The sequence below is a fragment of the Thalassophryne amazonica genome, chromosome 20 (assembly GCF_902500255.1).
Source record: "Thalassophryne amazonica chromosome 20, fThaAma1.1, whole genome shotgun sequence".
NCBI lineage: Eukaryota > Metazoa > Chordata > Actinopteri > Batrachoidiformes > Batrachoididae > Thalassophryne > Thalassophryne amazonica.
In genome coordinates, this window is record NC_047122.1 from 28,970,608 (window position 1) to 28,997,545 (window position 26,938).

The window sequence follows — 26,938 nt, forward strand, 5'->3', positions numbered from 1 at the left end:
TTTCTACACAGTACAGTAAAACCTTTGATCATCCGTTAGTGAGGACAAACTGGTCAGAAAGTACCACAGTTAGACTAACTATCACTACTTGATCTGATTATTGAGATGCTGTTGTCATTTAATTGCTCGGATTATGATTAAAGCGGTCTAATCCCAACGAGTCGCTGCTGAAGACAGCATTGTTTGACCTTTCTTGACCGCTCCTTTCCTCAAGTGCAATTCAGCATTTACATGGAAAAACATGCATTGTGAATTCCGACACAAATACAGATTTAACATATGCAGATAAGTAATGAAGGCGTCGTCCTTATCAGGCGGCACACAGCTCAAGACGCTCGTTAGAGATTAAGAGCTTCCAGTTGTGATAAGGACGTCTCACTGCTGTTGCGCCGAAATGTCCAAACTGCCGATTGAACCTCAGGCACTTCTCTTCATGTCTCTTCTTAGGGAGGGATGGTTAATGACCCCATGAGTTCAGAGTGCACCCTCATTATCATACTTGGCACACGTTTTGTCACAGTTGAGGCAGAAGAGGAAGGTTCACATTCTGTACAATATTCCCCCCCAAATCTGCCTCATCTGTAATTGTGTCCATTTTGTCAGGTAGACCCCCGGTGATGTCTGCCTATGCAGGCTGCTTCACTGTGGGTCCTCTGTCTCTCCATCCAGAGCTTTTGTCGCGCTTCCTGTGATTTGATGCAACAAAAACACAGATGTCAGTCACATGAAGGAGTATTCTGCTGGAGGCCCGTAGGAGAAGCCGGGAAAGGCTCCAGCTGCTTCCTTGATGCTGCTGGTCACAGTCAGGGTGTCGGTGTTGCACAGCGATGAGGACACGGGGAGGTGCGTGAACTCTGGATCAAAGTGTTGGAGGTCTGTGGGACCAGCCTGGAGGAGGGAAGGAGGGAATATCATAAAAGGGATTTCTTGGTAAAACACTCAAAAGTTAATTGAAAAATGCACAGGAACAAGGCGCCACGTCATGGCCACCCATCCACGTCCTTCATGACTACTGCGACTCCCTGAGATGTTTCTTTTTGGCAATGATACCAGTTTGTCAACATACCACTGAGGGAATGAAGGGCGGTGTGAGCTTCTTGGACATCAGGTCATCCCAGTTGATTGGAGAGAAGAAGGAATGATACTTGAGTTCAAGCTGCATGGGGGAGGAAAATGTAGATCAGAAGATCAATGGCAACTGACTTTCCCAGATTTAGTAGATTATTGTCACATTAACGTCACGGTCAGGTGTGCACACACTTACAAAATCGTCTTTCATTCCCAGTCTTTTGGTCCGATCTTTCTGCAGGAGCCCCTCCAGCAGTTCTCTCCCCGAGTTTGACACGTTGGGTCTGAGTGCTGGAGCCTTGTGGAGGATGTTGTTGTACATCTCCGCGGTGTTACGACTGTAGAATGGTGGCTATAATGAAAAAAATGACAACAAATTCAGTCTTTTTCTCAATTAACTGTACAAGGGAGTTGAATTAAATGTTTGAAATCACTACAGCCGCTGGTTTCACTTACAAGTCCATACAGCATCTCATAGAGCACAGATCCCAAACACCACCAGTCCACTGTTCGGTCGTACGCCTGTTTCTGGAGAACCTCTGGTGCCAAATACTGTGAAGAAAGCAAATAGATAAAGCCCACCAATTCGTAATGGTCCTCACTTGAGTATGTTTGAGCGATAACGACAGTATATGAAGATGTAGAAATTTGGCTTGTACCTCAGGTGTGCCGCAGAAGGTTGTAGTGGTGCAATTGGGCTCAAGACCTTCTTTGCAGAGGCCAAAATCTGTCAGAACAATGTGGCCCTGTGAATCTAGCAGGATGTTCTCTGGCTTCAAGTCCCTTTAAAATAGAAGAAGTGGCAGTTAGCACAAAGTATCAACTGCTACCTGCTGTTACTTCCACTTCCAGTTTCACATTAGTATAACACGTTTGCAGATGGCCACTAGGAGGTGTTGTAAGGTAGATAAATACCTGTATACAATATGCAGGGAGTGTAAGTACCCAAGTGCACTTGCAATTTCAGCAGCATAGAACCTGGCTCTGGGTTCCAGGAAGATCCTCTCCCTTTGAAGGTGGTAGAACAACTGCAGAAAATAGACAACATCAGTTTGACCAAAAAACAGATTTTTAAGATTGGACTTAGCTTTGATTTCTATCTTATGAGATTATGGACTTACCTCGCCCCCATTGACATAGTCGAGCACAAAGTACAATTTGTCTGTCGTCTGGAAGGAGTAGTGCAGCCCCACCAAGAAGGGATGCTTGAGGTTCTTCATCAGCACGCTGCGTTCAGCCATAATATGCTTTTGCTGGAAAATCCAGAGAGACGAGGAGTTAAAACTACCCAACATATGGACATTTGACACCAAACTAGACAAAAATATATAAATAAATAAATAATATAAAATAAAAAATAGACTGGTGTGTGGTGTTTCACTTAAGCTTCCAGGTTTCAGTTTTTGCTTTCAATGCCGTAAACCAATAAGTAGGGCTGGGCGATATGACCTAAAATTCATATCGCAGTATAAATTGAATCCCTTCAATGTAACGGTATATATCGCGATATAAACTTAAGTGTAAAAATTATAATGTAAGTGTTTCTGAATGGGTCACTTAGCAAAGCTAAATTGATAAAAATAAATAAAAAAATGACAACAGAAAAAAAACAGATATGATGTACGAGGTCTGTCCATAAAGTATCGTACCTTTTTATTTTTTTCAAAAACTATATGGATTTCATTCATATGTTTTTACGTCAGACATGCTTGAACCGTCGTGCGCATGCGCGAGTTTTTCCACGCCTGTCAGTGACGTCATTCACCTGTGAGCACGCCTTGTGGAAGGAGTGGTCCCGCCCCCTCGTCGGATTTTCATTGTCTGGAAATGGCGGAATGAAAAGGACTTTTTTTCCATCAGAATTTTTTCAGAAGCTGTTAGAGACTGGCACCTGGAAACCATTCGAAAAATTTATCTGGCTTTCAGTGAAAATTTTACGGGCTTCACAGAGAATAAGGACTTTAACTACAGGTTTAAGGACCCCTTTAAAGACGGTCGGTGCGCCGCGCTGCGAGCTGCGACGTCGCGGCACAAACCACTGGATCATTTCTAAGCTGATGGCTCTGTGGATACGAGACCGTCGTGTGCTCTTTCTCTGGTTATCACAAGACCTGGACATCAGCCATTTTCTGGCAGATTTCACTTTTAACAAGAGATTTTGTCATGGAAAGCCGCGCGGAGGTTTCGCGCGTCATGACCGATTCGCTGATGAAGCGAGACAACGGAACACCTCCGTTTCGGAGTGTTAGCTCTCCACAAGTTCTTTTATACTCACTCACTGGTAAGCACTGAAAGCTGAGATAGACATGTCCCAACTTGTCCTCTAACACTCCGAAACGGAGGTGTTCCGTTGTCTCGCTTCATCAGCGAATCGGTCATGACGCGCGAAGCCTCCGCGCGGCTTTCCATGACAAAATCTCTTGTTAAAAGTGAAATCTGCCAGAAAATGGCTGATGTCCAGGTCTTGTGATAACCAGAGAAAGAGCACACGACGGTCTCGTATCCACAGAGCCATCAGCTTAGAAATGATCCAGTGGTTTGTGCCGCGACGTCGCAGCTCGCAGCGCGGCGCACCGACCGTCTTTAAAGGGGTCCTTAAACCTGTAGTTAAAGTCCTTATTCTCTGTGAAGCCCGTAAAATTTTCACTGAAAGCCAGATAAATTTTTCGAATGGTTTCCAGGTGCCAGTCTCTAACAGCTTCTGAAAAAATTCTGATGGAAAAAAAGTCCTTTTCATTCCGCCATTTCCAGACAATGAAAATCCGACGAGGGGGCGGGACCACTCCTTCCACAAGGCGTGCTCACAGGCGAATGACGTCACTGACAGGCGTGGAAAAACTCGCGCATGCGCACGAGGGTTCAAGCATGTCTGACGTAAAAACATATGAATGAAATCCATATAGTTTTTGAAAAAAATAAAAAGGTACGATACTTTATGGACAGACCTTGTAATTTTGAGAACATTTATAAACTATAGCAACAATTTGCTCGAAGGTACATCTAAGATGCAAGCCTAGATGTGAAGTTTTAGCACATTTCTTTTTGGGTCAGTGGCTGACGTTTCATCTCTTGAACACTAGATGGCACACCTACTCTGAATACATGAAACATTTTCAGGACGCAGGCATTTCCTCATTTCCAAAATGCAACCACCACCAAAAATAAATAAATAAATAATAAAAGTACTGAATTTTCTCATATTTGAAGTCAGTCTGGGTAAATCATCATTCCCTGGCTGATTTTGTCTTTCTGCTTCATTTAAAAAATCCTTGCGTTGTTTAATGTGCCGCTTTCTGAAATTGATTCAGTTCGCGACGGAGACAATGGCTTTGCCAACATTGTACATTGCTGTCTTGGGTTTGCGGTGTTCAGCTATAGAACTGCTCCCCTCTGCAGCAAAGGAGCAGTGGTTCACAGACGCTTCACAGAGGAGTTTTCCTGGATCGAAAAACTCCGTGGGGGTTACTGCGAATAGACAGTGGAGTCCAAATCTCTACCATAGACCAAATTTATACTGTGTACCCTTTAAACCAGATATACCGTGCAGCCCTACCAATAAGTATTGAGATTTGAACTCTAACTATTATGTTGCACATATAAAATATTGTTTTAACATATGTGATTTGACTCAGGATCAGATGTGCAATACTAAAGGACTAAACCTACGGCAGGTTTAGTTTTGTTCAAGCTGCTGTAAGTAGTGTGACAGGGGTGTTTACCTCTTTCTTTTTCAGGATGATTTTCTTCTGTAGCACCTTGACGGCGTAGTATTTAGTGGACTCCTTGTGTCGAGCCAGCAGAACCTGCAAACAGACACATCATCAGTGACGGTGCACTCAGAGATATCATCCGAAATGTGACTTTACAGTGAGGACCACTCACCTTTCCAAAGCTGCCTTTGCCGATGATTTTGAGGTAGTCAAAATCACAAGGTTTGATCCTAAGCAGGAGGAAGAAGTAGCAGGCAATTAGGTAATTATCAAACAAAGATGTAGCTGTGCAGATGTTGAATTAAGACTTACTGAGTCTCCTCTGCTAATGAGCTTCGTGAATGTAGGTACGTCTGAAAGATATGAAAAAAAATAATCTATGAATACAATGTTCAAAAAACTCATCTGAGGAAGTGCACTTAGCTGTAAGGACTATTTTTCTCTCACCTGGCTTTCAGGAAGTTCATCATTTTCATCATGCTCCTTTTCATTCTCATTAATCTTCAGAAAATTGTTGACTTCAACACTGGAGAAAAATAGGAAAAGTTGGCAAAAATTAAATTTTTACAATAAACTTTTTAAATTTTTTTACAATAAACTTTACTCTTATGATTTGATTACTGGCAGAATTTGACTGTACAGTGATGTTACAAGATGAATTTGTACATGACTAAAAGGCTTGAAGTTCTTCACTGGACATGAATGACCGTCTGATACGTCCAGAGCCAGACAGGTCAAGTTTAAGACTCAGCGGCATGAAGCTGCGTAACCCGTCTGATAGACCGATTAAACTGCTGACCCACGACTAGACGATTCAGGAGGCTCAACAAGGGTCTAGGTGACTTTTGTTTTTTTCACAGTAACAGGAGTCCCGCAGACTGATCCCTATCATCTAATACACTGTAAATCCAAATAAAATGTCAAAACTCAATATACAAAATACAAGTTATTTGAACTTAAATAACTGAAGTTGGTGTTACATATATCTTCAGATTGCAGCTAAATTAAAAATACTTATTAAATTTACTCATATACAGTTGTTTCAACTTACAGTGAATTTTAAGTAGAAAAAAAATCAACAAAATTAAAATAATACTGAAGGCAGAATTGTAGATTGAACACAGAGTACGCTGTTCCTTAAATACATTGCAGAAAATATGCTGTCCATCTGCATCATTGTCCCAAAGCAGCATATATTCTTCCAATAAATATAAAAATTAAGTGTTGTATTTACTTAATTTAGCTATGTCATCTGGTCCTGGATGTTTAAATGGGAAATTATAATATGAAGTTAACTGTAACAGTTTTCTTTCCCGTTTAAACAACCTAGTTTTGTGTAACCGGTTGACGAAACCAGATTAAGTAAATATATAATTTAAATTTTTTTTTTTATTGTTTGATTCTAGCATATACGCTGAGTCTGCCTTAGTCAACCAGAAATGAAAGAAACATCTATACACTCAAAAAACTGACTCATTGGATTGGATTTCCATCTAGTAAATATATGTAGTACAAACTAAATTCAATTAACTTATCTTGCATGGGTGTGCTTTATTTGAGTTGGGGCTACATATATTTATTAGATGGAAATCCTGCTCATTATTGAATTGAATTCATCCAACAAGTCATTTTTTTGTGTGTATTGAACTCTTAGATTAACAGAACATTTAGACTTTAAGGGGAAAACAACATCAGAGCAGTATAGTGCCTGTGGCTCAATTTGCAGAACAGGTTGTTCACAAACCACATTGCCATCAGCTCAATACCCAACTTCTTGCTTGTGGCAACATGCAGAATGTTTTACATTACATAATCATGATCATTTAAGTCCACTGAACTCATGTCAACATAGTACATTTTACTTAAAATAAGTTTTGAAGTTCTAATAATTTGTTTTGAGTAAATAACCTTTGTATTTTGTGAACTTATTCAGGTTTACAGTGAATAAGTTTATTCAGTTTATCCTTGTCTAGAGAACAGAGAGGATTTGCTGGCAAAGTGGGATTAGGCGCTGGAGCTGGATTGTTACAGCTTGTCATCAAAGACCTATTCTTACTCTGGATTCTTGGTTCTGGATTATGCTTTTAACAGAAGGTCCTGCAGGTGGCTGATTGGATTGGTGGCGGCACAAGGACTATGAGCTGGAGATTTAAAAATAAATTCTGGAACTCAGTATGACAGGAAGTGTTCCACTTTAAGAGGAATTTGAATTTATTTTCCCCAAAAGAAACTTCCAAATATTCAGTTTTTAAAATGCAAGGAGCAGTCTAAAAGACAGTTATATCAGATTTACTGTAATTTTTAAAAATTATTTATTTATGTTTAGGTAGAACCGGTCAAAATGAGATTTTCAGACAAATGATGAATAATTTTTGTTAATCAATATCAGTTCCATATACTCACTGTTGGCAGATATGTGGTGTAGACACCAGTCTCTGTATGAAATCATTCAGACCCATTTTTCTTTCCTTGATGAAAGCTGAGAGAGAGAGAGAGAAAGAAAGAGAGAAAGAGAGAGAGAATCGCTAACGTCAGTGAAAATGAGGCCAAACTCATCCCATACAGACAATCAATAATCAATTTGAATCTTCTATTCCAGCAGACAATCTATAATCCATTGTGCGCAGTTGTCGGATTAACAAGATGCGGTTTTATAGATTATGTAACCACATGGGAACACTTCGCCTCAGAGACATCATCAACAACCACGTTTTTCCACCCATGTAAATTAAAAATCAAAGGGTTTTTATTATTGTTATTTTTAAATGCAAATTGGGCGATTTAGAGTTTCTTTCACCAAATTATTAAAACAAGTAATGGAGAATTTTAATTAATCTCAAATGATAACGTTTTCCATTTTGTTCAAATTGGCTCACCGGCAAGAACAGCTACAATCCCTCTCATCTTGCAATAGGTCAGATCGCATCCCGCTTCAGTCATAGCCATGCTAAGAGTAAAACAGGCAACCAGTAACGGAATCAACCCGGTTCCGAGCTCCGGCGGGCGGTGCAGAGCTGTCCGACTCGATGCGCTCCGCGACTGCCGCTCCGCACCGCGCGGGCAAGCGCTTTTATACGGAGCACGTGGTACAACCCCCGCGGCACCACCCATTTACGTCACCACGCGTAGCCCTGGCAACATCCCGCGGGTGTGACGTCACGGGATCCCGCTGCAGCTGTATTCTGCCTAGCACGAGGTCGGTCATTTGGTTATGAGGAGACGAGGAGAGCTCACTGCAGAGGAGGAAGTGAAGGTGTGGGAGCATGTCGCCTCCTCCTCCACCTCCTCGTTTTCTCTCAGTGGAAACAGCCAGCTGACTGCAGTCGCCTGCATGAAATGGAATTGAAGTTCTTTGTTATGCTGAGGAGAACACACTGCAGACATTTATCATCTGACGTCACGACTACAACCCCTGGCAAAATTTATGGAATCACCGGCCTCGGAAGATGTTCATTCAGTTGTTTAATTTTGTAGAAAAAAAGCAGATCACAGACATGACACAAAACTAAAGTCATTTCAAATGGCAACTTTCTGGCTTTAAGAAACACTATAAGAAATCAAGAAAAAAATTGTGACAGTCAGTAACGGTTACTTTTTTAGACCAAGCAGAGGGAAAAAAAATATGGACTCACTCAATTCTGAGGAATAAATTATGGAATCACCCTGTAAATTTTCATCCCCAAAACTAACACCTGCATCAAATCAGATCTGCTCATTAGTCTGCATCTAAAAAGGAGTGATCACACCTTGGAGAGCTGTTGCACCAAGTGGACTGACATGAATCATGGCTCCAACACGAGAGATGTCAATTGAAACAAAGAAGAGGATTATCAAACTCTTAAAAGAGGGTAAATCATCACGCAATGTTGCAAAAGATGTTGGTTGTTCACAGTCAGCTGTGTCTAAACTCTGGACTAAATACAAACAACATGGGAAGGTTGTTAAAGGCAAACATACTGGTAGACCAAGGAAGACATCAAAGCATCAAGACAGAAAACTTAAAGCAATATGTCTCAAAAATCGAAAATGCACAACAAAACAAATGAGGAACGAATGGGAGGAAACTGGAGTCAACGTCTGTGACCGAACTGTAAGAAACCGCCTAAAGGAAATGGGATTTACATACAGAAAAGCTAAATGAAAGCCATCATTAACACCTAAACAGAAAAAACAAGGTTACAATGGGCTAAGGAAAAGCAATCGTGGACTGTGGATGACTGGATGAAAGTCAAATTCAGTGATGAATCTCAAATTTGCATTGGGCAAGGTGATGATGCTGGAACTTTTGTTTGGTGCCTTTCCAATGAGATTTATAAAGATGACTGCCTGAAGAGAACATGTACATTTCCACAGTCATTGATGATATGGGGCTGCATGTCAGGTAAAGGCACTGGGGAGATGGCTGTCATTACATCATCAATAAATGCACAAGTTTACGTTGATATTTTGGACACTTTTCTTATCCCATCAATTGAAAGGATGTTTGGGGATGATGAAATCATTTTTCAATGATTCAATGTGGCAAGATGCATTTTTCATGCATCTTGCCACAGAGCAAAAACTGTGAAAACATTCCTTGCAAAAAGACACATAGGGTCAATGTCATGGCCTGCAAATAGTCCGGATCTTAATCCAATTGAAAATCTTTTGGTGGAAGTTGCAGAAAATGGTCCATGACAAGGCTCCAACCTGCAAAGCTGATCTGGCAATAGCAATCAGAGAAAGTTGGAGCCAGATTGATGAAGAGTACTGTTTGTCACTCATTAAGTCCATGCCTCAGAGACTGCAAGCTGTTATAAAAGCCAGAGGTGGTGCAACAAAATACTAGTGATGTGTTGGAGTGTTCTTTTGTTTTCATGATTCCATCATTTTTTCCTCAGAATTGAGTGATTCCATATTTTTTCCCTCTGCTTGGTCTAAAAAAGTAACCGTTACTGACTGCCACAATTTTTTTTCTTGATTTCTTATAGTGTTTCTTAAAGCCAGAAAGTTGCCATTTGAAATGACTTTAGTTTTGTGTCATGTCTGTGATCTGCTTTTTTTCTACAAAATTAAACAACTGAATGAACATCCTCCGAGGCCGGTGATTCCATAATTTTTGCCAGGGGTTGTATACGCATACATCTAGAAATGTGCCGGACTGTCTTAATTAATTAAGGTTTTACGGTGACAGCATGAGGGAAAATATGCAAGTCAGAATTTCAGTTTCTGCTTCAGTGGGTGTACACAGAATTGCTCTTCAAAAAGAACAGCCCACGCATACAACCTGCAAAATGAAGGGAGCAAATAGAGACACGCATGCAAATAAGTGGTGCTCATGATGTTCGCGTGTGCGAAACATACATGATTTGCAGCGGAAGCATTTCTCAGGAGGAAAGCAACCACAAGAGAATACAGGAAACACCTGAATATCGATAAATAAAGAAGTCCAGCCTCTCTAAATTGTTCACACCATAACTCAAACATAAATACTGCCATCTTTTCCATCTGGATGGTGGGTTGAAATACAAATAATGAATGTTTATGAGTTCAGTGGTACAAATATTTCATGAGGTGAAAGCTGGAACATACCATTCAACTAGGCAAAGCTTTCAATGAATTAAATATTTGTTCCATTGAAAGAATGTAAAAACATTCATTATTCAGCCCAGTCTCACTTGTTTTTTTCGTGCTCCCATCACGAAATGAGTCAAATTTCCGTGACAGGTTTTTTTTTAACTCACTATTACTAACCCTACTCCTACCCCCAACCCTAACCATAACCACCCCGGCTCCCCGCTTCACTTTTAATTTTGTGCAGCTATCACAGAATGTATTAGAATGAATTTGTGCTGCCGTGATGAAAATGAGGCGCTTTTCGTGACAATATCGCAAACCAATAGATTAATGTATTTTGTGCTCCTGAATCACGACATGCCGTGAGACTGGGTTGCATTATTTTTTATATAACAACTAAAATGGAACCTTGTCATTTGATATTTTATTCATTTCTAAACAACAGAAAAGGGACTTACATTTTTTTTGTGTTCCACTGCTGCTAAAGTCCAAAAAAAAAAAAAACTTTGTGTAGTTCCTCTCAGTCCAGCCAAAGGTCACATCAGCTTTTCAGCTTTTCACCTGAACAGCTCTTCATGCATCCAGATGGCTTACAGCGGAGTGGATTTTGTGTGTGTGTGTGTGTGTGTGTGTGTTATGAGAATCAGCACCATCAATTAGCTCAATCAAATTGTCGTCCCGTTTATGTCATTGTCCCACGTGCACGCGCTCACAACCAGGACAGTGCTTGTGCACGCGTGTACTACCAAAAAAAAAAAAAAAAAGACTATGTACTTCCTCGGTGCAACGAAAAAAAAAATCATGTCAGAAATTAGTCCAGCTTTTCATTCTAACGTCCTGCTAACAGCCTCCAGATGGCTTACAGTGCAGTGGATTTGTTTTGTGTATGTGTGTGTGCGCGCGTGCTTTGTGTGTGCGCATGCGTGTGTGCGCGCATGTGTGTAGGTGTGTGTGTGTGTGTGTGTGTGTGGAGTGAAATAGTACCAAATGTATGGAGCCAAATTTGCACTCTAAATGTAACCAATTTGCACTCTAAATGGAACCAAATTGCTCTCTAAACGGAACCTCGGAGAGGTCGCTGCGCTGCGAGATCTCAGTAACATTGAGAACTGCATTGATACGCTCTGATCACGCTTCACTTTAACTGCTGCACACGGACAACACAATTAACATCGCAACGTAAAACTATTTTTATATTGTGCCTAAAACGCTTGTGAATATATTCTCTGGGTTTTTAGATGTTGTTATTGCGTTTATTTTATGTAAACATGTGAGAATCACAGGCTGTCTCTCCGTTATTTTCAATGGGAGCTGCTGTGAGCTACGCTCACTTCCTGTTCATGTCGTTCTGGGGGAAAGTGAAGTTTGCTCTTTAACGTTTTGATTATTGTTCTTTACAACACTGTTTGTCCTCTTTGTTCCAGACTAATATATATAATATGTCTGAAATTTGGTTTGCACTTATTAAATTCTACGCAGATTAAACATAGCAGACACGGATTATTTGTTTTCAGGGTATCATGCAGCAGTCTCTTACAAGTATTAACGTGATGAAAAGTATAAAAAATACATTTTTGTAGTATAATATTAATTTACAATTGTCATTGTGTGGATTCTCTATGTTGTTTTGACTGCAGCGACTCTCTGGCACGCAAGGGATTATGGGATACGTGAAAACCCTGAATGGAACCAAATTTGCATGCTAAATGTAACCAAATTGCACTCTAAATGTAACCAAATTTGCACAGTAAATGTAACCAAATTGCACTCTAAACGTAACCAAACTGCACTCTAAATGGAACCACATTTGCATTCTAAATGGCACCAAATTGCACTCTAAATGGAACCGAATTTGCACTCTAAATGGAACCAAATTTACACTCTAAATGGAACCAAATTTGCATTCTAAATGGAACCAAATGTGCACTCTAAATGGAACCAAATTTGCACAGTAAATGTAACCAAATTGCACTCTAAACATAACCAAACTGCACTCTAAACGGAACCAAATTTGCACTCTAAATGGAACCAAATTTGCACTCTAAATGGAACCAAATTTGCATTCTAAATGGCACCAAATTGCACTCTAAATGGAACCAAATTTGCACTCTAAATGGAACCAAATTGCACTCTAAACGGAACCAAATTTGCACTCTAAATGGAACCAAACTGCACTCTAAATGCCAAATTTGCACTCTAAATGGAACCAAATTTGCATTCTAAATGGAACCAAATTGCACTCTAAATGGAACCAAATTTGCACTCTAAATGGAACCAAATTTGCACAGTAAATGTAACCAAATTGCACTCTAAACATAACCAAACTGCACTCTAAACAGAACCAAATTTGCACTCTAAATGGAACCAAATTTGCACTCTAAATGGAACCAAATTTGCATTCTAAATGGCACCAAATTGCACTCCTAATGGAACCAAATTTGCACTCTAAATGGAACCAAATTGCACTCTAAACGGAACCAAATTTGCACTCTAAATGGAACCAAACTGCACTCTAAATGGAACCAAATTTGCACTCTAAATGGAACCAAATTTGCACTCTAAATGGAACCAAATTTGCATTCTAAATGGCACCAAATTGCACTCTAAATGGAACCAAATTTGCATTCTAAATGGCACCAAATTGCACTCTAAATGGAACCAAATTTGCACTCTAAATGGAACCAAATTGCACTCTAAACGGAAGCAAATTTGCACTCTAAATGGAACCAAACTGCACTCTAAATGCCAAATTGCACTCTAAATGGAACCAAATTGCACTCTATATGGAACCAAATTTGCACTCTAAATGGAACCAAATTTGCACTCTAAATGGAACCAAATTTGCACTCTAAATGGAACCAAATTTGCATTCTAAATGGCACCAAATTGCACTCTAAATGGAACCAAATTTGCACTCTAAATGGAACCAAATTTGCACAGTAAATGTAACCAAATTGCACTCTAAACATAACCAAACTGCACTCTAAACGGAACCAAATTTGCACTCTAAATGGAACCAAATTTGCATTCTAAATGGCACCAAATTGCACTCTAAATGGAACCAAATTTGCACTCTAAATGGAACCAAATTGCACTCTAAACGGAACCAAATTTGCACTCTAAATGGAACCAAACTGCACTCTAAATGCCAAATTGCACTCTAAATGGAACCAAATTGCACTCTATATGGAACCAAATTTGCACTTTAAATGGAACCAAATTGCACTTTAAATGGAACCAAATTGCACTTTAAATGGAACCAAATTTGCACTCTAAATGGAACCAAATTTGGACTCTAAATGGAACCAAATTGCACTCAATAGAAACAAATTGCACTCTAAACGGAACCAAATTGCACTCTAAACGGAACCAAATTTGCACTCTAAATGGAACCAAATTGCACTCTAAACGGAACCAAATTTGCACAGTAAATGTAACCAAATTGCACTCTAAACGTAACCAAACTGCACTCTAAATGTAACCAAACTGCACTCTAAATGTAACCAAATTTGCATGCTAAATGGCACCAAATTTGCACTCTAAATGTAACCAAATTTGCACTCTAAATGGAACCAAATTTACACTCTAAATGGAACCAAATTTGCACTCTAAATGGAACCAAATTGCACTCTAAATGGAACCAAATTTGCACTCTAAATGGAACCAAATTGCACTCTAAATGGAACCAAATTGCACTCTAAATGGAACCAAATTTGCACTTTAAATGGAACCAAATTGCACTTTAAATGGAACCAAATTGGCACTCTAAATGGAACCAAATTTGCACTCTAAATGGAACCAAATTGCAGTCAATAGAAACAAATTGCACTCTAAATGGAACCAAATTGCACTCTAAACGGAACCAAATTTGCACTCTAAATGGAACCAAATTGCACTCTAAATGGAACCAAATTGCACACTAAACAGAACCAAATTTGCACTCTAAATGGAACCAAATTGCACTCTAAATGGAACCAAATTTGCACTCTAAATGGAACCAAATTTGGACTCTAAATGGAACCAAATTGCACTCAATAGAAACAAATTGCACTCTAAATGGAACCAAATTGCACTCTAAATGCCAAATTGCACTCTAAATGGAACCAAATTGCACTCTAAATGGAACCAAATTTGCACTCTAAACGGAACCAAATTTCACTTTAAATGGAACCAAATTTGCACGCTAAATGGAACCAAATTTGGACTCTAAATGGAACCAAATTGCACTCAATAGAAACAAATTGCACTCTAAATGGAACCAAATTGCACTCTAAATGGAACCAAATTTGCACTCTAAATGGAACCAAATTGCACTCTAAATGGAACCAAATTGCACTCTAAATGGAACCAAATTGCACTCTAAATGGAACCAAATTTGCACGCTAAATGGAAACAAATTGCACTCTAAATGCCAAATTGCACTCTAAATGGAACCAAATTGCACTCTAAATGGAACCAAATTTGCACTCTAAACGGAACCAAATTTGGACTCTAAATGGAACCAAATTTGGACTCTAAATGGAACCAAATTTGCACTCTAAATGGAACCAAATTTGCACTCTAAATGGAACCAAATTGCACTCTAAATGGAACCAAATTTGCACTCTAAATGGAACCAAATTGCACTCTAAATGGAACCAAATTGCACTCTAAATGGAACCAAATTGCACTCTAAATGGAACCAAATTGCACTCTAAATGGAACCAAATTTGCACGCTAAATGGAACCAAATTGCACTCTAAATGGAACCAAATTTGGACTCTAAATGGAACCAAATTGCACTCAATAGAAACAAATTGCACTCTAAACGGAACCAAATTGCACTCAATAGAAACAAATTGCACTCTAAACGGAACCAAATTGCACTCTAAACGGAACCAAATTTGCACTCTAAATGGAACCAAATTTGCACTCTAAATGGAACCAAATTTGGACTCTAAATGGAACCAAATTGCACTCAATAGAAACAAATTGCACTCTAAATGGAACCAAATTGCACTCTAAACGGAACCGAATTTGCACTCTAAATGGGACCAAATTTGCACTCTAAATGGAACCAAATTTGCACTCTAAATGGAATCAAATTTGCATTCTAAATGACACCAAATTGCACTCTAAATGGAACCAAATTTGCACTCTAAATGGAACCAAATTTGCACAGTAAATGTAACCAAATTGCACTCTAAACGTAACCAAACTGCACTCTAAATGGAACCAAATTTACATTCTAAAAGGCACCAATTTGCACTCTAAATGGAACCAAATTTACACTCTAAATGGAACCAAATTGCACTCTAAACGGAACCAAACTGCACTCTAAATGGAACCAAACTGCACTCTAAATGCCAAATTGCACTCTAAATGGAACCACATTGCACTCTATATGGAATCAAATTTGCACTTTAAATGGAACCAAATTGCACTTTAAATGGAACCAAATTTGCACTCTAAATGGAACCAAATTTGGACTCTAAATGGAACCAAATTGCACTCAATAGAAACAAATTGCACTCTAAATGGAACCAAATTGCACTCTAAACGGAACCAAATTTGCACTCTAAATGGAACCAAATTGCACTCTAAACGGAACCAAATTGCACTCTAAACAGAACCAAATTTGCACTCTAAATGGAACCAAATTGCACTTTAAATGGAACCAAATTTGCACTCTAAATGGAACCAAATTTGGACTCTAAATGGAACCAAATTGCACTCAATAGAAACAAATTGCACTCTAAACGGAACCAAATTGCACTCTAAACGGAACCAAATTTGCACTCTAAATGGAACCAAATTTGCATTCTAAATGGCACCAAATTGCACTCTAAATGGAACCAAATTTGCACTCTAAATGGAACCAAATTGCACTCTAAACAGAACCAAATTTGCACTCTAAATGGAACCAAACTGCACTCTAAATGCCAAATTGCACTCTAAATGGAACCAAATTGCACTCTATATGGAACCAAATTTGCACTTTAAATGGAACCAAATTGCACTTTAAATGGAACCAAATTTGCACTCTAAATGGAACCAAATTTGGACTCTAAATGGAACCAAATTGCACTCAATAGAAACAAATTGCACTCTAAATGGAACCAAATTGCACTCTAAACGGAACCAAATTTGCACTCTAAATGGAACCAAATTGCACTTTAAATGGAACCAAATTTGCACTCTAAATGGAACCAAATTTAGACTCTAAATGGAACCAAATTGCACTCAATAGAAACAAATTGCACTCTAAACGGAACCAAATTGCACTCTAAACGGAACCAAATTTGCACTCTAAATGGAACCAAATTGCACTCTAAATGGAACCAAATTGCACTCTAAACAGAACCAAATTTGCACTCTAAATGGAACCAAATTGCACTCTAAACTGAACCAAATTTGCACGCTAAATGGAACCAAATTGCACTCTAAATGCCAAATTGCACTCTAAATGGAACCAAATTGCACTCTAAATGGAACCAAATTTGCACTCTAAACGGAACCAAATTTCACTTTAAATGGAACCAAATTTGCACGCTAAATGGAACCAAATTTGGACTCTAAATGGAACCAAATTGCACTCAATAGAAACAAATTGCACTCTAAATGGAACCAAATTGCACACTAAACGGAACCAAATTTGCACTCTAAATGGAACCAAATTGCACTCTAAACGGAACCAAATTTGCATGCTAAATGTAACCAAATGGCACTCTAAATGTAACCAAATTGCACTCTAAACGTAACCAAACTGCACTCTAAATGGAACCAAATTTGCATTCTAAATGGCACCAAATTTGCACTCTAAATGGCACCAAATTTGCACTCTAAATGGAACCAAATTTGCACTCTAAATAGAACCAAATTGCACTCTAAATGGAACCAAATTTGCACTCTAAATGGAACCAAATTGCACTCAATGGAAACAAATTGCACTCTAAACGGAACCAAATTGCACTCTAAACGAAACCAAATTTGCACTCTAAACGAAACCAAATTGCACTCTAAATGGAACCAAATTGCACTCTAAACGGAACCAAATTTGCACTCTAAATGGAACCAAATTGCACTCTAAATGGAACCAAATTTGCACGCTAAATGGAACCAAATTGCACGCTAAATGGAACCAAATTGCACTCTAAATGGAACCAAATTGCACTCTAAATGGAACCAAATTTGCACTCTAAATGAAACCAAATTGCACTTTAAATGGAACCAAATTTGCACTCTAAATGGAACCAAGTTTGGACTCTAAATGGAACCAAATTGCACTCAATAGAAACAAATTGCACTCTAAACGGAACCAAATTTGCACTCTAAATGGAACCAAATTGGACTCTAAACAGAACCAAATTTGCATGCTAAATGGAACCAAATTGCACTCTAAATGTAACCAAACTGCACTCTAAATGTAACCAAATTTGCACAGTAAATGTAACTAAATTGCACTCTAAACGTAACCAAACTGCACTCTAAATGGAACCAAATTTGCATTCTAAAAGGCACCAAATTTGCACTCTAAATGAAACCAAATTTACACTCTAAATGGAACCAAATTTGCACTCTAAATGGAACCAAATTGCACTCTAAATGGAACCAAATTTGCACTCTAAATGGAACCAAATTGCACTCTAAATGCCAAATTTCACTCTAAATGGAACCAAATTGCACTCTAAATGGAACCAAGTTGCACTCTAAATGGAAGCAAATTTGCACTTTAAATGGAACCAAATTTGCACTCTAAATGGAACCAAATTGCAGTCAATAGAAACAAATTGCACTCTAAATGGAACCAAATTGCAGTCAATAGAAACAAATTGCACTCTAAATGGAACCAAATTATATATATATATATATATAAAAGTGTGTGTTTTCCTATATATATCGTATATAAACTTTTCATGTTTTTTTAAAATAAGCTGGGGAAAGTATCATTGTTTTAAGTACTTTTTCGCAGACATGCCTCAAAACTAATGGATTGTATTCCTAGTTAAAATATAACGCAGTACTAAAATGCCCTTGACTGTATGAGCATTGTGTTCTTTATAATTTGTAGTTGTTTAATTAATTATTAAGATCCTATTGTCTTACGTACAATTTGTACCTGTAAAGCCCCTCTATCAATCAGCCGATCAAAAACAATATTTATGTTTTAAGAGCAGATGTTGTGCAAATCAAGGAATATTTGTAGATCACCCTCTGTGCATTTGCAGTCATTAATAAAACAAATTTAACTCCACAGGAAGATACAAGGGCTGTCAATAAAGTATAGGTCCTTTTTATTTTTTTCAAAAACTATATGGATTTCATTCATATGTTTTTACGTCAGACATGCTTGAACCCTCGTGCGCATGCGTGAGTTTTTCCACGCCTGTCGGTGACGTCATTCGCCTGTGAGCACTCCTTGTGGGAGGAGTCGTCCAGCCCCTCGTCGGAATTCCTTTGTCTGAAAAGTTGCTGAGAGACTGGCGCGTTGTTTGATCAAAATTTTTTCTAAACCTGTGAGACACATCGAAGTGGACACGGTTCGAAAAATTAAGCTGGTTTTCAGTGAAACTTTTAACGGCTGATGAGAGATTTTGAGGTGATACTGTCGCTTTAAGGACTTCCCACGGTGCGAGACGTCGCGCAGCGCTCCCAGGTGCCATCGTCAGCCTGTTTCAAGCTGAAAACCTCCACATTTCAGGCTCTATTGATCCAGGACGTCGTGAGAGAACAGAGAAGTTTCAGAAGAAGTCGGTTTCAGCATTTTATCCGGATATTCCACTGTTAAAGGAGATTTTTTTAATGAAAGACATGCGGACGGGTCCACGCGTCGGGATGCAGCCGACGCGGTGCGGCGGCACAGGAAAAACACCTCCGTGTTGATAACCATTTGTAAAATCCAGGCGGCTTTTGATGGCTTTCAGTGGAGTGAGTATATGAGAAATTGTTTAACAGCTGGACATGTTCCAACTTGTCCTTAAGGCTTCCAACAGAGGTGTTTTTCCTGTGGCGGAGCGTCGCGGCGGCTGTGAGCCGACGCTGCAATCCATCCGCATGTCTTTCATTAAAAAAATCTCCTTTAACAGTGGAATATCTGGATAAAATGCTGAAACCGACTTCTTCTGAAACTTCTCTGTTCTCTCACGACGTCCTGGATCAATAGAGCCTGAAATGTGGAGGTTTTCAGCTTGAAACAGGCTGACGACGGCGCCTGAGAGCGCTGCACGACGTCTCGCACTGTGGGAAGTCCTTAAAGCGACAGTATCACCTCAAAATCTCTCATCAGCCGTTAAAATTTTCACTGAAAACCATCTTAATTTTTCGAACCGTGTCCACTTCGATGTGTCTCACAGGTTTAGAAAAAATTTTGATCAAACAAAGCGTCAGTCTCTCAGCAACTTCTCAGACAAAGGAATTCCGACGAGAGGCTGGGCGACTCCTCCCACAAGGAGTGCTCACAGGCGAATGACATCACCGACAGGTGTGGAAAAACTCACGCATGCGCACGAGGGTTGAAGCATGTCTGACGTAAAGACATATGAATGAAATCCATATAGTTTTTGAAAAAATAAAAAGGACCTATACTTTATTGACAGACCTCGTAGTTTTGAGTTAGTGGAAGTTAGCATGTACACTAATGTCTGCAAAATGTCTTATAAATCACTCCAGAAGTGTTATCAGGCAAAAAAACAAACAAACAAAAAAAGAGCATTTTCAGTTTTAGAAGTGTTTATTTCTTGCTTACTTTTACATAATACAGTACTATATGGCAAAGAGGATATATTTACACACAAACAAAACAGAGTTTTGCAGCTAGCTACCAGCCTGTGATGTCAGCATGCTAACGTCCACAAGATGTCTTGCAAATAAGTTCAGAGGTGAAAACAGTGTTTTCAGTTTTATTACATAATATATGAGAAACGTGTATATAAACACGCAAAACGTAGTGATTTTGGACAACAGCCACTGATGGCATGGTGGAGCTCTACTCTGATTGGCTGTTACGCCTGCCACTCAAAAACAAAACTGAACAGATTAAAGAGAATGTGACTTTTTAACTTCTTAAAATACCTTTAAAATAGGTCAAGGTTAGCCATCTTTTATCTTGTTCAAGGTCTGAGTCTCAAGAATGGTCCCTGTCAATTTGAAGACTCTGGTCATAATAGGACTAAAGTTATGCTGAGCAAAAGACAGACGGACGGGGGAACAGGCGGACGGGTGGACGAAAAGCCTTCACAATATCCAATGGCCATATTTGATGGCCATCGGGTAAAAAAAAAAAAAAAAAATCAGTTATAGCTATGCCCTCTAACATTTTTGTTTAACATTTTTATTTATTTTATTTTACATTTCTTTGCTGCTTTTATTTTTGTAGATTTAATGGTTTGTTTTGTACCCAATGTTAGACCCAGCGTTCCAAGTTTCATGAAAATAGGTTCATTTGTTTCTGAGTGAACGTGTGACTAAACAGATGGCAGTGAAGACATTACCTGCAGCTTGATGATTTTGATAACTGTCAGTTTGATCCCGTAGGCTGAGTGACTGTAGTAAACACCTGCTTTGGTCTTTGGAGACACATTTACAGTCTCTGCTGAAAAAAAAAACCCTTATTGGTTGACATGTGACAGTCAAGACTAGTTTGAAGGAAGTGAAACTGTACAGGGCTGTGAGTTTTTGGACTGAGAAAGGAAGTTAAGGGTTCCATATGTGGCACCGGACAAACCAGGCATTTGCTAGTCAATAACAAGTAGTGTACATTTTGGAATGTGAAGTTCTACCAAGGTAACTGGTCCTGTTTCAGCTCAGTATACGTGCACGCAAGCACACCTAAGATCCAGTTACATGATACTGACACCTGGTTCTGTGTGAGGTGTTTCCCTGACCTCAGGTGGTTTCTGTATTATTGAAGTGAATCGTGTGATCCTCTGTGGAAACAAACAGACAAAACAGACTGAAAAATATGCCTGGTTCCTGTCAGTCTGATTTACATCGTTTGTTTCTGTTGGGACGGAACAGAAAGTCATGTGCTCGGAAAAAAACAAATCAGCTGCACTTGTCAGAAGTGACATTTCCACTTCTGAAAAGGGGAAGTTTTTCTGACAAATAAAACTGATTCTCTCATTCACTGTAGTAATAGAATGAAACAATGGATTATTTCCAATATTAAGATGAGTATTGTTTTTTGTGTGTGTGTGCTAATCTATAAAATCTCCATGGCTGTTTTGTTTAGCCTTTCATATTTCATATTTTATCTTATATTTTATCTTATTTTAGCACATATTTTATCTTAGCATTTTATATTGCTCTCTGTTTAATGTTGCACCATTATACCAAAGCAAATTCCTAGTCTGTGAATCTGTTCATTGGCAATGGCAATAAACTTCTGAGTCTTCTGAGTTGTAGAATCCAAGGTGAAATCTTTAAATTGCTTATTTATCTATATATTATATTTTATCTATCTATATATATATATATATATATATATATATATATATATATATATATATATATATATATATATATATATATATATATTTTAAAAACATGACATCTGGTTCAAGATTGAACATCAAAAATGGTGTAAATAAGGTATCACCACATGTGTAGAACTCAAGAAGAATGATAGGTTGAGTTTTCATTAAAAAAACAACTGCAATGTGGTAAAATGTATTCATAAATATGAAAGAACAGGCTCTTAATAATTATTAATTATCGCATACTGTATTTTTTTTCTCAAGATTTGTTTTTGCATAAGTTTGAAAAAACAACAGATCATAAGTTTAGGATAAATTACTTATCATGAATTTAATTTTCGAAGTGGCACTAATGACAACACTCATACTGAACATAATTTCACTTGCATAGACTGATTTTGGAGATCAAGCAATAATTGCAGATGGACTTTGTGAGGTCCCAGATAGCTTTTCTTATTTCCTTTTCTAACTTTCAGAATTTAGTAAATTAGCATATGGTCCATTGATACTTATGTGTAGACACTAGTCCCTAGAGGCAACTATTTTTGGTTTCAAATCTGGGCAAATGCAGTCCCAGAAAATTCTGAATGTGACAAACAAGAAACAGGTGTTGTAAACAAGTCAATGCTGCTAAAAATACAAACTTGCAGAAACAAAGATACTATTCTGACATGGTTTGCACATAAGACTGGTATAGCATGTTTCAAGTACACACATATATGTCAGAAGGTGGGGGGAGATACCATATTCTGATCCCCTGGTTGAAAAGGTGAGGGGGACATGTCCTCCCATCTCCCACCAAATTGCGCCCATGGTTAAAATGTATCCTTGATTGCAAAATCAGTGTAGAATGCTTGACATTTTATTTCTCATTAACATTTAGAAAACTGTCCCTCATTGTGTTATTAAAAGAATTAATTGCTGTAACACTAATATATCATCTGCAAACAGAAAGATGCTCAAGTAGTTTTACTACTTTTTTCTTATTATTTTCATGAATATGCATCCTGGAAGGTCATGATTTGGAACTTTGTCCATAGATTGGAAAAATGTCACAGGTCTAGGCAGGTGTCCGCGGTGAACCCGAATGTTCCATCATTGTACTGTGGTCTTGTTGTTGTTGGCCTTGTTTTAACTGTGCGTGAATTTTCAAACTGCTTGAAAGTTTCTCTTTTTCTATTGCAACACTTCACATACTTTGCTAATAAGTTAACCTCTTAACCTTGTTGTAAGTGCCGTAACTGCATCAAATAACCAATATGTTGTCCGTTGCACATTTATTTGTCCACCTTACTTATTTTTGTAATTTAACAGTCCTTATAGTACACACCACAAGCTGAAGGTTACGTGCATAAATCCACTTCTTCATGTTGCTGTGCATGATTTCTTTAAACCAAACTATATTAAATAACATCCAATATGTTGTCTGTTGCACATTTGTGTGTCATGACACATGTTAAGTAACGTGACAGACTGTGGTGTGCACATGTGCCACACTGAGTTCCTGTCTGTTGTAAACCTGCCCCCGGGGAAAAAGTGAGGTCCACATCCAGAAAAAAAGTGTGACTGATATTGCGGTGCAACTTATACACTGGAAAATATGAGATGTTAGAATGGGGCTTCATGCCGTGCTTGTTTTTGTTTGAAACCATGCACTAGATCACATTTGTGAGCAACCATGATCGTCACATACCGGTTTGTCACTGTTGTAGACTCTGCCCTTTCAGGATGCAAATCCATGAAAATAAGAACAGGGCTTTAGTGTTGAAGTGGCCCCTTAGGCTTTGCTCATAAAGCTCAGTTTGAGACGGCTGCACTGAGGCAGTATTTTAAAAGATCTCTGTGTTTCTGATCGCTTGTTGCCAACATGCATTAGAGATGCTATCTGTCTCTCCTTGTAAACTACACGGCAGTGCTCACACATGACTGATTAATCAGGTTTTATTTAACAGCTTCACAAAAGCTCGCCTCGCTTTCAGTCAGTCCGTCCAGTCGTGTGATTGATGCAACACTTCCCTGAGTGACGGCCACTCGTGAGTCACCTGATTGCATATTCAGTAAAAGCCTTTTCTAATTCTCACATGGATGCATTGAATCATTTGTCGTTTACCTCAGGACTACCGGTTACCTTGCTGCTTGCTTCGCGTGCAGCGGGTAGGAGGTAGCCATGTGATGTGAGTGAGTCATACAAGCAAATAGATTCTTATTGGCTAAATGTAGAGCTGCCAGGATGCCTTTTAACTAATGAGGTGGAGTTTTTTTTTTAATATTAAAGGGATCTTGGAGCGATGGTGACCTTGGTTTTTTAGCCTTCCGCAAACCTGCTGGGATTGAGTCCGTGTCGTCCTTTCACGTGTTCTTGGCACCAGCCAACAGAACCACGATGACAGACTGGCGCTCGCTCTCATGCGACGTTGCAGTGCAGCTGAAAGGCAGTAGGCAGGAGTAGATTTGACTCATGAAAAAAGTTACTTTTTCTAGTTTCCCCCTTAATTCCAACGCTGGAGATGACTTAAATTAATTAATTTATTTCCCCTTCTTCATGGGAATTCGATCCATCTGCTTTATGAGAAATGAAGATGAGGAAAAAACTATTTGCTTTCTTGTGTGATGACTCACACACACTAGTGCTTAGAGTTAAAATTAATTACTTTAATTTTCTGCCAAGCAACTGCAATAATCCCACCTGTTCAGTACTGCAAGCCTCTGTTTATTGGATCGATAATGGTGCTATTACTCCTTTAATTACTATCTGGATGGTAAGATGAGCTTTTTCTCATCAAGTTTAGAACTATCATCACATGCAATGGAGACTATGCAACATCTTTCATGATTGATGACCCCCCCCTCCCCCTCCCGACCCGTTGACCAAAGGGGTCATAAAATATACTGCTGCTTGCAGAATTAAAAGACTTCCTCTGTTTAAAATAAAAATTAGCTTCCCAGATTGCCTTAAAATGCAGGAAAATTGTTTTAAAAACAGGAAACCGGAACAGCTCCTTCCCATGTACAAGACCAACACACCGGAAAACTCCTTTGTCTCTCAGGCCATCAGACTGTACAACTCCTTACTCAGTGGGAGGAGGAGTAACAGGAAGACAGAGGATGGGAAGGAGAGGAGCAGTAGTAGCCAGTAAACCAGTATTGATCAGTATGTCTGGTATTTATATTTGTGTATTTTTATTATATTTGCAAACTGTTTTCTTTTTTGCATTCACTTTTTATATTCTGTGTGCTTCTTACCCTGTGTGCTGCTATACAATGCTGCTGGAACCTCAATTTCAATGAGAGAGTATTCCCAAGGGCTAAATAAAGTTCTATCTAATCTAATCTAATCTTTAAATTTTCTGTGAGGGCATGCCCCTGGACCCCTCTAGTAGTGGTTGTGCCTTTGGTACCTCCACCCCTCAAACCAGGATCTGCAATGGAACGAGTGCTAATTTTTGAAGTACCAGAGACTTTTACAGACTGTGCCTCATATTTAGTACTGCTTGGTAATCCAAGGGCTGCTAGCGGCGAGTCTGCGGGGCTAACAGCAGTGTTTGGTTATGTGCTAGTATGTCAGAAGTTAGTGATTCTCTCATTCTTGCCTCCAGAAGCTTATGCAATGTGAAAATGGCGATTTTTGTGTGTCATGTCGGGTCTTGGAGAATGTGCCAGTGCCACATGCTGCAGCATCCACCACATTATCTAACGGTCTTGGGTTCCGGATGGTAAACACCACAGCAGGCATGCACAGATAAATGCACCACATAGCCAAAATGTTGTAAATGATGTTCTTCCACATCTAAGTCTACATAAGTCACCGTTCATTTGATGCAAAGTAATTTCAGTGGTACCCAAGGATCCTCCAGAGAGACCGAGCATGAAAGACATGCAGTCATTGCCTTAGGTGATGGGCTCGTATCCAAGTCTAATAACCATACAGTAAGACAGGAAGCACAAAGCCCTAAGGAGGACCTTGACCTTCAGTCTTCTGCTCAGGTATTGGCATTGCCAAACACCTCTGTCCACCAATCGTATGATCCCATGAGCTCTTCACAGACATCTCTCTGAACACAGTTATTGAACATAAAGTGCCGTGTTCATCCAAAAAAAATGAAACTGGCTTCCAGTAACTGGAAGGGGCTCATATCAATGATTTGACTTGGTACTCATTATCTAGTCCTAGCTGTCAAAAGGTCCACACACACACACACTAGTCCTACACTGGTTAAATGATGATGGAGAACGGAGGCTTAAAGTGCACATTTGACTGTCTGATACAAAGCAGAGGTCCGGCTTTGACGCCAGTTCTAAGCTTTTTGATCAGTCGACAAAACACAGCCATTCCCTGACAGGAATAGAAGTTGTTTTTCATTGTAAAATTCCAGAAGCATCTCATCATTTTGGTCTGGGCTCAATGTCAAGATCCAGCAGTAGCTTTTATTCTCGGAGATATGGAGCAGGGGAGCTGTAGATAGGAGGCTGGATGTTTCTGAATTAAATAGACAGAAGACACAGACAGAAGAGTGCGTTTGAATCCTGTTGTCTGACTGCTTGTATAACCAAAACCCTTAGTGGGCGCAATGACATCATGGTATAATAAGAAGAAAGGATGAAGAATGAAAAACAGGAGGGGAAGGAAAAGCTAATGCATATACATCAGGTCTGCAGCAGTGACTAGTCTATGTACTCGAGAGAATATTTAACCCTGATAAAGAAAAGTTGCACGTCTGCCTTGTCATCCCCTGTGCTGTTGGGAGGCGACACGTCATTTTGCAGACATTCAGTGAACACAGACATCGAGCTCCTACCTATGAAGGATTTCTTCCCGGTCTTCATGTCGTCTTGCACTTAAATGTTTGACTCTTCTGTGTCGGGATGAATGGATGTCTGACTGTGCAGCATCCAGAGCCTCCAGGTGCCTGATCTGTATCAGAAAGATGTCCCCGGCTACAGTCCTGCCGTTATACGTCTGCCTGTTTTTCTCCCCTTTTTCTTCCTCTCTCACTGCAGCACTGGCCGGAAAATACACAAATAACTTTCCTCAATGCACTTCCCCTTCATTCCCTTTCCCTTTCTGACTGTCTCTTCTACTCATTTCCCCTCCCTGAGCTGAAATGTCAGGACCAAAGAGCTGAAATAAAAGATCTGTGACGCACCTGCCTC

The 26,938-nt window shown here is 39.2% G+C and overlaps 1 protein-coding gene across 2 annotated transcripts; it reads right to left on the reverse strand.

The window, feature by feature from the left end:
* On the reverse strand, nucleotides 1–26,938 carry si:ch211-195b13.1 (STKc_SGK domain-containing protein). 2 transcript variants are annotated; one of them, XM_034161089.1, is made up of 13 exons: nucleotides 26,584–26,938; nucleotides 7,182–7,257; nucleotides 5,226–5,304; nucleotides 5,091–5,131; nucleotides 4,951–5,008; nucleotides 4,788–4,871; nucleotides 2,190–2,321; nucleotides 1,984–2,096; nucleotides 1,728–1,851; nucleotides 1,525–1,620; nucleotides 1,265–1,420; nucleotides 1,067–1,156; nucleotides 1–888 (listed from the first exon to the last, which is right to left on the reverse strand). In XM_034161089.1, exons 1-13 carry the CDS (start codon nucleotides 26,609–26,611, stop codon nucleotides 721–723), a joined length of 1,245 nt encoding a protein of 414 aa, XP_034016980.1. In that variant the 5' UTR covers nucleotides 26,612–26,938; the 3' UTR covers nucleotides 1–720. The 2 variants fall into 2 exon arrangements, with proteins under 2 accessions (XP_034016980.1, XP_034016979.1); XM_034161088.1 differs by lacking the exon at nucleotides 26,584–26,938 and adding an exon at nucleotides 7,655–7,829.